This window comes from Setaria viridis, chromosome 4, assembly GCF_005286985.2.
Source record: "Setaria viridis chromosome 4, Setaria_viridis_v4.0, whole genome shotgun sequence".
Taxonomy (NCBI): Eukaryota; Viridiplantae; Streptophyta; class Magnoliopsida; order Poales; family Poaceae; genus Setaria; species Setaria viridis.
Window position 1 is genome coordinate 7,997,854 of NC_048266.2, and position 13,559 is coordinate 8,011,412.

At 43.4% G+C, this 13,559-nt stretch overlaps 2 protein-coding genes across 3 annotated transcripts; both read right to left on the reverse strand.

The window, feature by feature from the left end:
• Positions 1–6,772: 6,772 nt before the first annotated feature.
• LOC117853897 (uncharacterized) lies at positions 6,773–9,058 on the reverse strand. Of its 2 annotated transcripts, XM_034736177.2 has the most exons (5): positions 8,579–9,058; positions 8,027–8,077; positions 7,820–7,953; positions 7,196–7,287; positions 6,773–7,118 (listed from the first exon to the last, which is right to left on the reverse strand). In XM_034736177.2, the coding sequence occupies exons 1-5, from the start codon at positions 9,056–9,058 to the stop codon at positions 6,934–6,936; spliced, it is 942 nt and encodes a 313-aa protein (XP_034592068.1). In that variant the 3' UTR covers positions 6,773–6,933. The 2 variants fall into 2 exon arrangements, with proteins under 2 accessions (XP_034592068.1, XP_034592069.1); XM_034736178.2 differs by lacking the exon at positions 8,027–8,077 and having other exon boundaries at positions 7,820–8,004.
• A 110-nt stretch (positions 9,059–9,168) lies between these two features.
• On the reverse strand, positions 9,169–11,875 carry LOC117853898 (shikimate kinase 2, chloroplastic). The gene is made up of 9 exons (XM_034736180.2): positions 11,513–11,875; positions 10,852–10,898; positions 10,691–10,745; positions 10,433–10,593; positions 10,201–10,283; positions 9,971–10,100; positions 9,668–9,746; positions 9,513–9,577; positions 9,169–9,422 (listed from the first exon to the last, which is right to left on the reverse strand). The coding sequence occupies exons 1-9, from the start codon at positions 11,733–11,735 to the stop codon at positions 9,333–9,335; spliced, it is 933 nt and encodes a 310-aa protein (XP_034592071.1). The 5' UTR covers positions 11,736–11,875; the 3' UTR covers positions 9,169–9,332.
• Positions 11,876–13,559: the final 1,684 nt, after the last annotated feature.

The window sequence follows — 13,559 nt, forward strand, 5'->3', positions numbered from 1 at the left end:
ATTCTTGAACATACGCCCCAATCTCTCCATCACTTCATCAGTGGAGATCTCTTCAGGCGACATCCTGGATAGGTCATTAAGACCCGAGTACTCGTAACCCCACGTGTGGCGAAGTTGCAGGGGCTGTACTCTCCTATTCAGGAAATTGAAGGCCATCCCAATGCCTGTTAGTCCCTTCGTCTTCAGATCGACGATCTTGGCCAGAAGCTTGGGTACTTGAATACTTTCGCCGATCGTCAGCTCGTCGATCCACCTACTGTTCCACACCGGGCAGTGGCCAGTGACCTTAGGCAACATTGGCGCATGGTCTTCAACATAAAACCACTTTGCTTTCCACCTTGGGTGCGATTCGATGGTCTTGTAATCCAGGTAGAGACTACTGCTTTTCTCCCAAATTTGGATCCCTGCGCCACCGACTACCTCGGTGTGCTCCTTACTGGGCTGCGGCTTCACGCGAAGTATTTTGCGAAACAAATTGAAGTGGGGCTGAATCCCCAGAAAAGCTTCGCACAGATGTACAAATATGGCAATATGGAGGATGCTATTGGGGTTGAGATGAACCAATTGCAGATAGTAGTATTCCAAGAGACCCCGGAAGAAATCAGAAGTGGGCACAACAAAACCCCGCTCAACAAAAAGCCCGAAGGTTACCGTCTCATCTGGGTGTGTCTCCAATGGCCACGGATTCCCATGGGCACACCTCCAACTACAATGGCCTTGTCCTTCAGCAGCTTCGCCATCAGAGCTCTTGGATCTCCTCCTCCTTCACGCTCGACTTCTTCCAGGCCATGGCCTGGTTCGGCAACGCAGTCTGGTTGTTTTTCCGTACTTCGGCGGCGGCAGTTGGGGTTCCTTCCCCTTCCTGGATCCCTTCTTGGAACCCTCAGGACTCTTAGAACCAGCAACTTTCTTCCCCATCCTGATGCTCGCACGTCTCTTCACCCAATATATGCCCGGAGGCTCGGCAGGGTGGGGGTAGGGGGCGATGCTGGCGATCTGAGACTAGATTGCAGCGACGCTCGAGGGTAGGGTTTTTTCACAAGGGCAGATAGCAGATAGCAAATGACAGTAAACAGGAGGGGTAACTTCTCTCATCCCTTTATAACAGTGACAGAGTTAACGGAGGTAATGGTCCGATGTTTCCGCACTTGGCCAAAAATTTTGCACTTGTCCGGCGGTTACCAGATTTATTTCAAGAGATAGAATTGACTGTTGGCAAACGGTCATGATGATTAGTGGTTGACCCTTATACCTCCTGGAGCTAGTCGTGTAACGGCTCGGGGGCTGCATACACCATGCCCATTGGTTAAAAAATTCTTTTTCTTCAAGATCAAGATGAAGACAATACAGATGTAGATTGATCCTCAGCCTGATTCTTCGATTCAACCTAAGGCTCGGGGGCTACTCCATATAGAGTGCGATTTTCATTGCACTTCCATATAAAGATTCAAGGACAGATGTTCAAGGGCAACGTCAGATGAGGCTTGAGCACATTCCAGCCGCATGACAGTACTCGAGTTACTTGAAGACTCAACCCTGACAAAGTACTCAAAGAGCACCATAAACTAATCGAGCGAAGTCTGTAAAGGTACTCGAGACTGCTTCATTTGACTCAAATGTACTCGGGGGCTTGTCATACATATATCTATGGGGCCCATCCGAAGGTTTGGACAGATCCGCATATGGGGTTGTACACTAAGATGTACTGGACATGAAGACTACGGTGCAGGATGGCGTAGCCTTTATGGAGTACAAGGAACGAGTCGAGGGTAAGGAAACTACTCGTAGCAATTGGAGTAGAACTCTCTAGTCGAATCCAACTAGTACTCTTCTAAAACAACCGACTTGTAATCCTACTCCCTCAGTTTATAAGGGTGGGCAGGGACCCCCTCCAGACATGTTCAATCCAATACAAGCAAATAACACACAGGACGTAGGTTATTACGCGATCTAGTGGACGAACCTATCTAAATTGCGTGCCTACGTACACCATTGAGTTTCTGATTTCGGCGACACCCACCAACCAAAACTCTACCTCGGGTACTCCCTTGGTAGATTGCCGGGTTTAAATACCGACACCATCTCACAAAGTTGTGACACAGATAACAAATTGTAGTCCAAAAATTCAACCAAATAAATATTGGAAATTGAATGATCGGTTGAGATGGCAACATTACCTAGACCAATAACGGTTCCTTCACTATTATCACCAAATACTACCTTCTATTTTGGATTTTTCTTCATTTCACATAAGGATAAACATCTTTTTCTCGCCGGTCATATGATTTGTACATCCACTATCAATCACCCATTTCGTTCCACCAGCGGAGTAAGGCTACAAAACAAATTAGGCTTGTATTTTAGGTACCCAAAGAAACTTGGGTCCTAGAGCGTTAGTCACAAGGATCTTGGGCACCCACACACTTCTAAGAGTTCTTGGTGCGGTTACCCACATACTTAGCGATCACTTTACCCTTGTGATCCCAAGTCAACACATAATCGGCATAGAAACCATTTTGTGAAGCATATGGCTTGGGCTTCTTGGCTTGTCTTTCTTGAGATTTGTAGAACCTGATAGGCTTGTTGTATTCAAGTTGCTTATCATCAACTCTTACACCTAGTGGCTTCATACCATGTACCACGTTCTTTGACCCCGTGCCCGTGGTGTGGTTGTTCTTCACGAAAGGAATATGATCAAGTGAGCCTTGCTCATACTTACCTAGTCTCTTTCCATCCTTAAAGCCAAACTTCTTCATGTAGCTTGACCCAAAGCCTTTTGTGTGATTCTCAAACTCACCCCTTTTGGAAGTATTATTTTCTTCATTAAGAAGTGAGTTTGATAACCTAGCAATTCTTTCTTCATAGCATTCATTTTGGCAATGTTAGTGGCACAATCATTTACATCAACTTTATAACATCTTGCACAACCATTGTTTCTAGAGGTACTAGAAGGTATGGATGCATTGTTTAAGTTAGATGATGTACTCTTCTTAAGAGTGTTGAGTTGGGCTTCAAGTGCCATGTAATTGGCTTCCAAACTTGTGAGGTTCTCTTGAAGCACAACCTTTTCATTCTTAAGACTAGCACTAGTGTCCTTTAGCTAAGGATAGTTCCTTAGTTAATTCTTCCACTTTATCTTCTCTTTAGCAAGAGATTTCTCAAGGCTAAGAGTTGTGTCATTTTTAGTCTTAAGCAAGTCCTCTTGCATCTTGAAACCCTTCTTTTCATTTTTAAGGGAATTCTCAACAGCAATGGTTTTCTCTCGCTCAAATCTAAATAACTCTTCTTGCACCTTAAGAGTCTCATCCCTATCCTCTATTTTCATCATTAGTTTCATTATTATTTTAGAAGCACGTTTGCGTAAACCTTTTAGCCCCTTTTCATCATCACTATTATCATCATCATCAACAGAAGGTGTTTTGGGATCTACCTTAGGTTCTCTAGCCATGAAGCAAGTATGAGTGAAGTCATCTTCATCACGGTGAGATCTTCAAACAAAGATGACTTGGAGGTTGGCACTCCAATAGCTATTGTTGTCAAACCCACTTCTTCATTGGAGTTCGAGCTTTCTTCATTTGAATCTCATTCTTGACCCAAGTGAGATTCACCAACATTCTTCTTGTACTTGCTCTTGTCAAACTTGGATGAGTTATTTTTCTTCATCTTGACTTCCGGGCAATTTGCAATGAAATGACCCTCCTTGCCGCATCCAAAGCATGGCCTCTTTGACTTCCTCTTGGTTTTGTTCTTATCTTTGTTCTTGTCAAAGAACCCACCCCTTTTCATCACCTTATTTATTCTTCTCATGAACAAGGCTATCTCTTCCTCATCCATACTCTCACTATCACTATCATCACTATCCTCCTTGATAGTTGCCTTGGATGATGTGCTTGCTCCCTTCTCTTTGTTCTTGTTGCTTGCCTTGAGAGCTACCCCATTGTTCTTTTCTAATTGCTCATGAATCTTGAACATTTCTTGGGATAGCTTGGATTCCTTTACAGTGATAAGATGTTCTTCAATTCTTCCAATCATATCCTCCAGAGTGAACTTCTTGAACCCTCTCTTCTCCCTAATCAAGATAGAGAGTTGAACATCTCTAGACATGTAGAACGAGAGAATCTTGTCAACTACCTCTCTTGTTCCCCACTTATCACTTCCAAGAGATTTTATCTTGTTGATGATCTTATTCAATCTATTGTACATCTCTTGTGATGTCTCATTTTCCCTAATGATGAAGCGGTTGAGTTCACTTTCCAATGCTCTTATCCTTCCTTCTCTAAACCTTCTTGTTCCTTGATGGTTGATGAAGAGAGTGTCCCATACTTCCTTGGTGGATTGCAACCCATCAATCTTATCAAATTCTTCGGCACACAATGAGTTCTTGATAAGATGCAAAGCTTGATAGTTGCATTGAATATCAAATCCTTGGTCTTGTGTAAGAGTAGCATCTCCACGTGGAAAGGTTATACCTACTTCAACAACATCTCAAAGTGCGGGGTTGACCGCTATTAAATAGTCCCTCATCGAGTTTTTCAACTTGGAATAGCTTACCCCATCAAAATGAGGAGGCTTTCCCAAGTTGATAGACCCGGATGAGGTGTTAAGATTTAAGGGACCATAATTGAAAGGGATTTGGTGAAACTCCTTCGTGGACCACAACGTCCGGAGCGAGTTGATCTTGCATCATCATAGTCGGAGTCGTCGTTGGAGGAATCTTCAATTTCTTGATGCCCCCTTGCACTTGTGCTTACTCCACCGGCATCTTCTCCTTGAGCACTTGTTTGTGCTCCTTGTGGTAGTACGGGTTGTTGAGTGATATTTGGATCGGTGACATCATCTCCGGGAGGCACCTCTTGACCACTCGGCGTCAACATCTTGATACTCCAAGCGGTTAAGCTTTAAGCCGGATACCAAAGCTTTGATACTAATTGAAAGAATCTAGGATGTCGACTAGAGGGGGGTGAATAGTCGAACCTGAAAATTTTTCACAACTTCGAACAAGTTTATTAGCAACATCCGAAGTTTCCGAGGATTGTTCCGGAAATTTTACAACTTACGGAATTTCGGAGAAATCTACGGATTTTCCGAAGAAATACTACTTTGAACTACGACCTTATGCAAGCCTTGCTCAAATGTAAATCATTGAATATAGGTTAAGCAACAGGATATTATAGGCCTTTGGCGCAAGATAGAACAACTGAAAACTTTCTAGAAAAGTGGATCGAGTACAAACCCAAGAAATATGTTTTATGCTTGAATATGAACAAAATTAAGAACAACGAGCACAAGAGACATAAGGATTTGTTTACCGAAGTTTAGCTTCACACCTTGAAGTCTACGTCTCTGTTGAGGACCCATGAAAGGTGGGCTTTTCACACCTAAGTTACTTTCCTCACTCTAGCGACCACAAAGATCAAACTAGAGTCACTTACTCAATCGTCGGGGTAATACAAACTTCCCGTAGGTAGCCACAACCTTAGATGCTCCACGGGCAACGCCTAGCCAGCTAGGAGCTTGAAGCTCCAAGAGTAACAAACGCGAAATCACCGGCTTGACGAAGAACAAGGTACTCAAGAGATGGAAAATCAGCTCACTAGCCGTCTCTCTTGCCCTTCCCTTGAATCCCTCCTTAGATCCCCACCAAATCTCACCAAGAATGCCAAAGGGGAGTAAAGGGGGACTAATGCTTTTCTGCAGCTTAGCACGAAGTTAGGTCAAGAGAGTGACTGTGGGAGGGGGTGAGGGAGTATAAAGGTATTTATACCCCTTCACCCCAAAACTACCCGTTGGGGTGAAGTTCTAGAGTTTTCTGGAACTTTATCCGGAAACTCCGGAACCTCCAGTTTCTTCCTGAATATTTTCCGGAAACTCTGGACCTTCGGAGACTTCTAGAATATATTTTGGAAACTTTGGAATCTCTGGAATATTCTGGAACAATCTCCGAAAAAATCCGGAGCTCTCAAGTTAGCATCATTCTAAGTATTCTCATGTGATGTGCAGGTGCGAAGGTATCTCTTATAGGTTGTTAGATCATCTTGAGCACTTTTTTTCAACATACCAATATTTACACGTCCCTCTTAATAGTGCGACATTCCTATACTCAAGTTCAAACAAAAAGAAATTTAGCCTTCAAGGTATGCCCTCTATCTATTCATTTTCTTTTTGAGGAGTCAATCATAAGTGCTGCAAGTCCATCATTCCTTTTAATCCTGCTTATGCATTTGAAAATTCATTAGACACTTAAGCTTGTGTCATATTAAACTACCAAAACCCACTAAGGGGGCCAAGATACTCTTCATGGCTCTCCAGAAATATAAGTATTTTAAATTTATCTGAAATAAAATTATTATTATTTGATTAATTTTGTAGAAAACAGTGTTAACATATATAACATCAAGAAGTAAACTATGAAAAAATACTTCATAACGGATCCAACTATACTCTTTAATATCCTAAATATTATTGTATTTTCTAGAAATTTGGTTAGATTTAGAATAGTTTGAATTAGCACAAACTTTTTTAACTAGTTAGCACAAACTAAAAAATACTTATATTTTAGGATGGATGGAATATTTGTTTTAGTCTATGAAAAAACTTTAACGGTCACTTCCTATGCAAGCACTGTGACATATGCTTTGCAACTTGTAGAAAAAATAAAATTGTTGGATAATAATCTAGAATTTTGAGTCCTTTTTTTTTATCTCTATGGCACTGATCTGGCGGTGTCATGACTCGTAGCAGTCAGCAAGGATGCGAGTCTGCCTTCTTTAGGTTAGTGCTCAACCCAAAAGTCATTAAAATAAGCTAATCCAATTTCAAAACAGTAGAAGTGGGTGCAGCGGCGAGGCGGTGATACTCAATTTCTAACAAGCATGTACTTGTCTAGCATCAAGGTCCATTGCTAAACAGCACCATCGTCATTATTCTTTTACACTACGAGCGATTCTTACGGCGCTTTGAACCGAAGTTCGAGGCCCACATGAAAAGGCCGGCGATGCCGGCCGCTACTCCAAATCCTGACCGGATGTCTGCAATCAACTCACGCAGATCTCTCACGGTGCTAGCCAGCAACGACTCCTCTGCCAGGTTCTTCTGATTAGACATCCTCCGTGCGGTTCCTTAGTAGAATCAAGCCAAAAAAATCAGGATAAATTTGCTTGGATCATCTAGTTAGTGCCATCAAACAGGAGATCACCTGGCAAGGTAGGGGGCATCCGCTGGGGAAGTTGAGCATCGGCTGTATGAACGATGCTCATGGAACTTTTTACACCCTTTGTCAATTCTTGACTAATCTAGAAAACAATGGCATTAGTGGTAATGTTCACAAACGAGGAATAAGAAATGGGCAAGTGATGCTGAATCCCTGCAACAAATTGCTAAGTTCATGAAAATGCACCAGTAAGGAAAGAATTCATGGTAGTAAAATTGTGCACTTGCTTCAGAGATTGTTCACCCTTCTTCCCACTTAGACTCTTTTGAGAATATATGGCAATTTGGTCGTCTCTATGTAAGCAAACATATATGATAAATGTTGCTGAATTATGTGCACAATGACATCCAATTTATCATAACAGATGTTTGATGCACGGCCACACTGGACTACTGGAGTATGGAGGATACAAGAATCTATCTCCTCCATTCTATTTCTAGGTAATCAACATAGCCAAGAATATTGATATATTTGCCTCAATAGATTGCTGCATTATGTACCGTGTGAATCATCAATTGCAGTTAAACAATTGCATATATGGATACAAACAAAAGATGCTCTGGTAACCAATAAGGGAAGAAGAGCAAGGGAGAAGTATCACTACGTTACCTTAGATCACTAAGATCTGCAGCTAAGTCACCGACCTCCCTTCCAATCAGTCTCAATGAAGCCATAGTTTCAGGAAGTTTTTCTCTTGCTGAATCAAAGTATTTCTCGAGAAACTCTGCCTCCCTCTTACATGCCTGAGAAACATGCTCATCAGTTATTAACAGTTGCCTTCCTCCCGTGAAAATCTGTAACGTATAAGCAACATACCAGCATAGAGCGAATTGCCGAAAAGAATATCAAGCACGCAGATACTGCAACCTACATAAGATAGCAACTGTGATGTGGAAAAAGTAATCTTCTCAGATTATGCATATGCAAACTAAGGGTGCACATACAAATGAAGAATGCAGTCCAAATCATGCATCAGCAAACTTGGCAAGATATGGAGCTATATGAGAATCTTTAATCAGAATCTCAAATAGTTTAGTCAGATAAAAATGGAAGATTTAATACAAACTAGACTTCATGTTTGCAGTGAGTTTGAATATGATGCACAAGAAGCGTTCAAGCGTTTGAATTTACAGAGCCGAACTCCCAGTTTGATGTCATGTGGATAACCGCTAAAAATTCAGCGTCATACTAAATTCGAACACATATGAAGTAAAATCTGGTCTATGTGCACTGGAACTCAGAGCACAGATTGAATAGACCCCCGCCTTCAAATCTCAATTCTCAGTGTCTGAACGGTGTTCATTCGGTAGCCATCTGGTGGAATCAAATCTATACGCTCGCTGAGTCGGGGACAGGGAAAGGGCGTACCGCGGAAGCAGTGAGGGTAAGGGTGACGAGGTCGCTGCCGCCGCCTGCGCGCTGTGGGGAGGTGGAGGGTGCGGCGGCCACGGATGAGTGGTGGGAGCAGCGGAGGCCCGAGGATGCGGCTGCGTGAGGCGTCGCAGCGGCGGCTCTGGACAAACCGCAGACGAGGAGTTGCTGGGCGCGCGGACGCAGGAGGCACGCGGAGGCGCCGGTGGTCGGCAGCGTGAGCGTTGTCGAGTGGCCGGGTAGCGGCGGAGGCGACGACATGGGGGGCGCTGGGAGCCTGGGAGCTCGGGGTGCGGAAGGGAAGCCGACTGGCTTCTCGGCCTCAGCGTTCCCCTTCCTCCTCCCTCCGGCACAAATACTATGGTAAATATTATTGTGCTTGTAAACATAAATTATAATCGGATGATATTGGAGTGATTCGAAGGTATCCTTACACATTGCTCTCTTACTCGGATTTTTAAAGGAAAATTGAACCATTTACCATGAATTTCCTGCGACCTTTCTACGAAATTCATGTCTCTGAAACGGGCACTCTGCCGGATAGGAGCAAAGAAAGCTTGTCGAAAACCAACGGGTGGACACTGGACTTGGTAACTGTAACAACCTTTTTTTCAGCCGTGGAGCTTCTGTCATTGGCTCCCTCCATCAGTTGTTCTATAGTCTATACTTCTACATTTCAGATTTATTTTCAATATAAAGAACAAATAAATATTGTAGAGCGCTATCTCTACTGGTACATGAGGTCAAAATTCTACAAGGTTTGTATCCGGCGGCTCTGAGAATCAACTTGGCCATGGGATGTGGGATCTTCAGTGACGAAGTTTCCAATCTTGAGTAGCGCCTGAAATGCAGCATGGCTTCGAATTAGGGTAAAATTACTCGAATTGTGACAACAGTGCAGAGTGTCAATTGAACAATGATGGTACAGTACCTCGATGGCGATATCGGTCGGTGTCAGCTTAGAAGCATCACCGTGGCCCTGCTTAGCTGCAATCTCTGCACAAATAAATACAGTGCGATGTGATGTTAGTCTATGTTTTATCCATGAAGAGGGAAAAATCGATAGCACAAGAATGAGAATAATACCTTCAAGAGAAACTCTGGCATCAGCATTTGCATAAGCGTCGCCTCTTTGCTCCAAAAGCATGCTCAGTTTTGTGAAAGCCTGAAGCAAACTTTAGTTCAGCTATTTGTGCATTTTGAACATTGCAAACAATAGGACAACTAGTAAAGATACAAGTAACTGGAAGTAGTTTTTCATTGCAAGTCTTTGCTGGAAGCTTAAGTGCCTGACTAGCCTTACAGTTGTGACTTGTGAAGTGGGTTATGGATGGGATTTGTCTTATGCAAAAATTGAAACATAACGGTTTTAAGGATGAAAATAGATACCGCTGTGTATGGATCATCGGACGGCTGGTCTAGAAGAGGACGAGAAGCAGTCCCCACTTGAGCAATACGCTTTGCAAGTGCGTCCAAAGGCACATCCAACCAAACAGATAGACCTTTCTTCATGTAATTCCTGATTTTTTTTTAAGGAAAACAATCAGAATTATTGTTTTTCTGACAACAAACTGCAAGCTCAAATCACAAGATGGGGGAAACCAAAGTTATTCCAGTACCAGTTGATTGGCCTGATAACAGCGCCCCCTCCAGTGGCAACAACTAATCGCCGCATTGAGGACAAGTCCCTCAATACACTACTCTGCAACACAGGAAAGCAGAGAAACAAGACAATGTCATTCCGTAAGTCTTTCTGTTTTCATTACTAAAACGACAATAACAGTTCAATGGATTGCATAAGAAAATATTTAAAACTTGTCAAAAGAGCAAACAAAATTCAGCAAACATTACCTCATTCTCTCTGAAAAATGCTTCACTATGAACCTTAAATATTTGAGCAACGGAAGGCATGCCAACTGCTTGTTCTACCAACTTATCACTGTCAAAGAATGAATAACCCAGAACTTCAGCCAAGATCTTCCCCACCGTGCTCTTTCCAGATCCCATCATTCCTGCAGTAGAAACTCAAAACTATTAATTTCTGAGGCAAAGACGACAGATCGATATATAACTGGGTCAACAGAGATGTCTTGGTAGTTCAGAACTGACCAACTAGGTAAATGCACCGCCCATTCAAGTGGAACAGAACTTTTTCTGATATCCTCTGCAGATACAATGGAAATACATCACAAACATGTCCAAAAAGCAAGGAAATCATGATGGCACATTTGATCTAATTCATATTAGAACTTTGGCGTACTGTTGTTTACCTTTAACAGTAGGGCCTCATCAACTGAGTTATGCGAGCTCTCATTGCCTACATAAGATGAGGTAAGGAAAGTTAATTTGAGTATTTGACTAAATTCCAAGTAATAAAAAATAGCAAACAGCTTGTGTAGTCTAAAATGCAATAGAATATTTCCTGCAGGAAAAAAAATGCCTTTTCTACTACAGCTTAACAGCCTTTCCCACGCAACTCCGTGCCTGCCTCTTTATAATAATTCAACCATCCCAATCGCAACTAATTATAATCACATCAGTTCAAAGGCAAGAATAGTCTCCGGTTCGTGGATTTGACCAAGCCAACCATCACCTACTCCGAAGCTTCAACCAAGCTCCGTTACCAACCCACAGCGTTTACTCCAAGTGAACAACAAACCAACCATTTTCCCCACCAAACCCGCCAAGGCGCCAAGTTATGAAGTTAATAAGGTTTTTTTTTTTGAAGAAACGCCAAGTTAATAAGTTATCCTTCAGAACACGATCCACACACAGCGCCAAGAAGACACTCTTTTTTTTTTAACCGAATCAAATGCCAGACGCATGCCCACCTCCTAAATCGCACTAAATCCAACCCTGAACAGCTCGTGGTACCATCGACCCGATCCCCAAATTAGCATCAACTCGACAGGAAAGAAAAAGGGCGCTCACCTCGCGATGCCCTGACGCAGCATAGCGGCGCGACGGGCTTGGTCCCGCGAGCCCGCACAGCCACGGCTGACGCTCCGGCAGTTCCTCCTCCAACCCGCAGGCTCCCCGCCCGGGCCTGCTTCTCCCGGCCGAGGAACAAGCACCGGCGCCCGCCGGCCCCGGCCCCGACGACACCGACGCCAGGCGCGCGCGACTGCATGGCCATGCTCGCGCCCACCTCCATTGCTCTCGGCTCGTGCGGGCAGCCTGCGACGCTGGAGGTACAGAGAGGCACGAGAGAGAGAGAGGACGATCGGACGGAGGGCGCGCGCGGGGGTGGCGGGGAGCGAGCTGGTGGGTTGTTGCCGCTGGCTCGACGGTGAAGACGGAGGCTTGCTTAAATAGCGCGAGCGGTCAAGGCGGCCAGCGAGGACGCTGACGTGTCGTCCACTCACTTCGGACTAGGAGCAGGAGGAGTAGTGTGCAATTACGGTCATGCCCCCTAATTTTTGTTGATCGGATCGCGTCGGTCTTCTGTGACTTTGAGCATCCTCGCTGCGTGGCATGCGGCTCGGATTTAAAGCCAATTTGGTAGGACATTAGGAACCGCTCCTGAAGCTGTTTTTGCCGAAGCTATATACAAAGAGAAAAATAATAAATGGCTTCGGTGGTGAAGCTTGGGAGAAGCTCCTCACTCACTTCCACTAGGAGGGAGGAGTAAAAAATTGTAGGTCCTACCGACTTCACCTTCACCTCCCGTGGTTCTCGGCAAGAATACCTTTAACTAGCGGTGAAGGGAGGGAGGCGATAGCCGACGGCATGCGCATGGTGGGGGCACTTGCGTGGCTGGGTCCGGGACAAGTGGCGGTAGCGTAGCACATGGATGGGACGCAGCGGTGGAGGAGACCGGATATGCGGTGCACGAGGGCAGACAGGAGCGGCGGGGCATAGCGAAGTGCGCTGCCCGCGGTGGGGAATGGCGGAACGAGGCATCGAGAAGAAAGAGATGAATGAGAGGAGGTGATGTCTGGTTTTGGTGGACCCCTTACTTTGGATAAGGAAGAAAACAAATAAAGGGCCACCGGGTAAGTGAGGAAAAGAAGGTGAGAAAAGAGAAAAATAAAAAGAGGGAAAGAAAAAATATAAAAATAAAAACATAATGGGAATGAAAATAGAAAAAGAAATTATTAGTAATCTATATTATTTTAATTAATTATTTTCGTTTCAATTGAAACCACACTGCAAATTTATTAAAATCATAATACAAAATAGTTAGGGGTATAATGAACATTTGACATCCTCATCAACTCATGACAAAACACGAGGAGCCGTTTTACCAAACATTTTACATCTACACCAGAAAAGCTACTGGAGCTGTTTTAGGAAGAGTTGAAGCCTTGCCAAACGAGCCTCTCATATTTTATTGTTTGTTTACTCCCCCACGTGAGAAACGAGATTCGCGGAGGGTGCCGTTGGATTCCTGCACCGCGTTGCCGCTATTCCGGGTCAACACCAAGCACAGCTTTCACGTTTGTGTTATATTTTGTTGTTTTTTATTAGATAGCTACATGTAAAAAACTGTGCAACCAAGGATACCACCCGAGCATTATTATTACTAGAGTCTGGAGCGTGACACCAGCGCACTAATTTTCCGACCAATTATGTAAAATTTTCCTTAAAAGGATTAATGTTCGTGTATTAGCATCAAGAGTGTGATATATTTTGGGAAAAAATAAAATTGGTGGTACAGTCAATTGCATGCACTTATGTTTACGTCTTTATGTTTTGATGTGACGAAAGAAATTATGATTTTAATAATGACGATTAATTAAAGAAGTTGTGTAATTAATCCTATATATTCATCAATGTGAAGGTATAATAATCACAGTTACGTTGCCTTTGCTCGTATGGAAAAGTAAACTAGTTGTTATTTCAATAAGTGATATAGTAACATAGTATATAATTACATAGTAGTGATAGAAGGTGAGTATTAAAGTAAATAAGCACATCTAATAGCAATGTTTGTTGACCAAGTGGATAAACTGGTCGGTAAACATCTCAAAAGTTC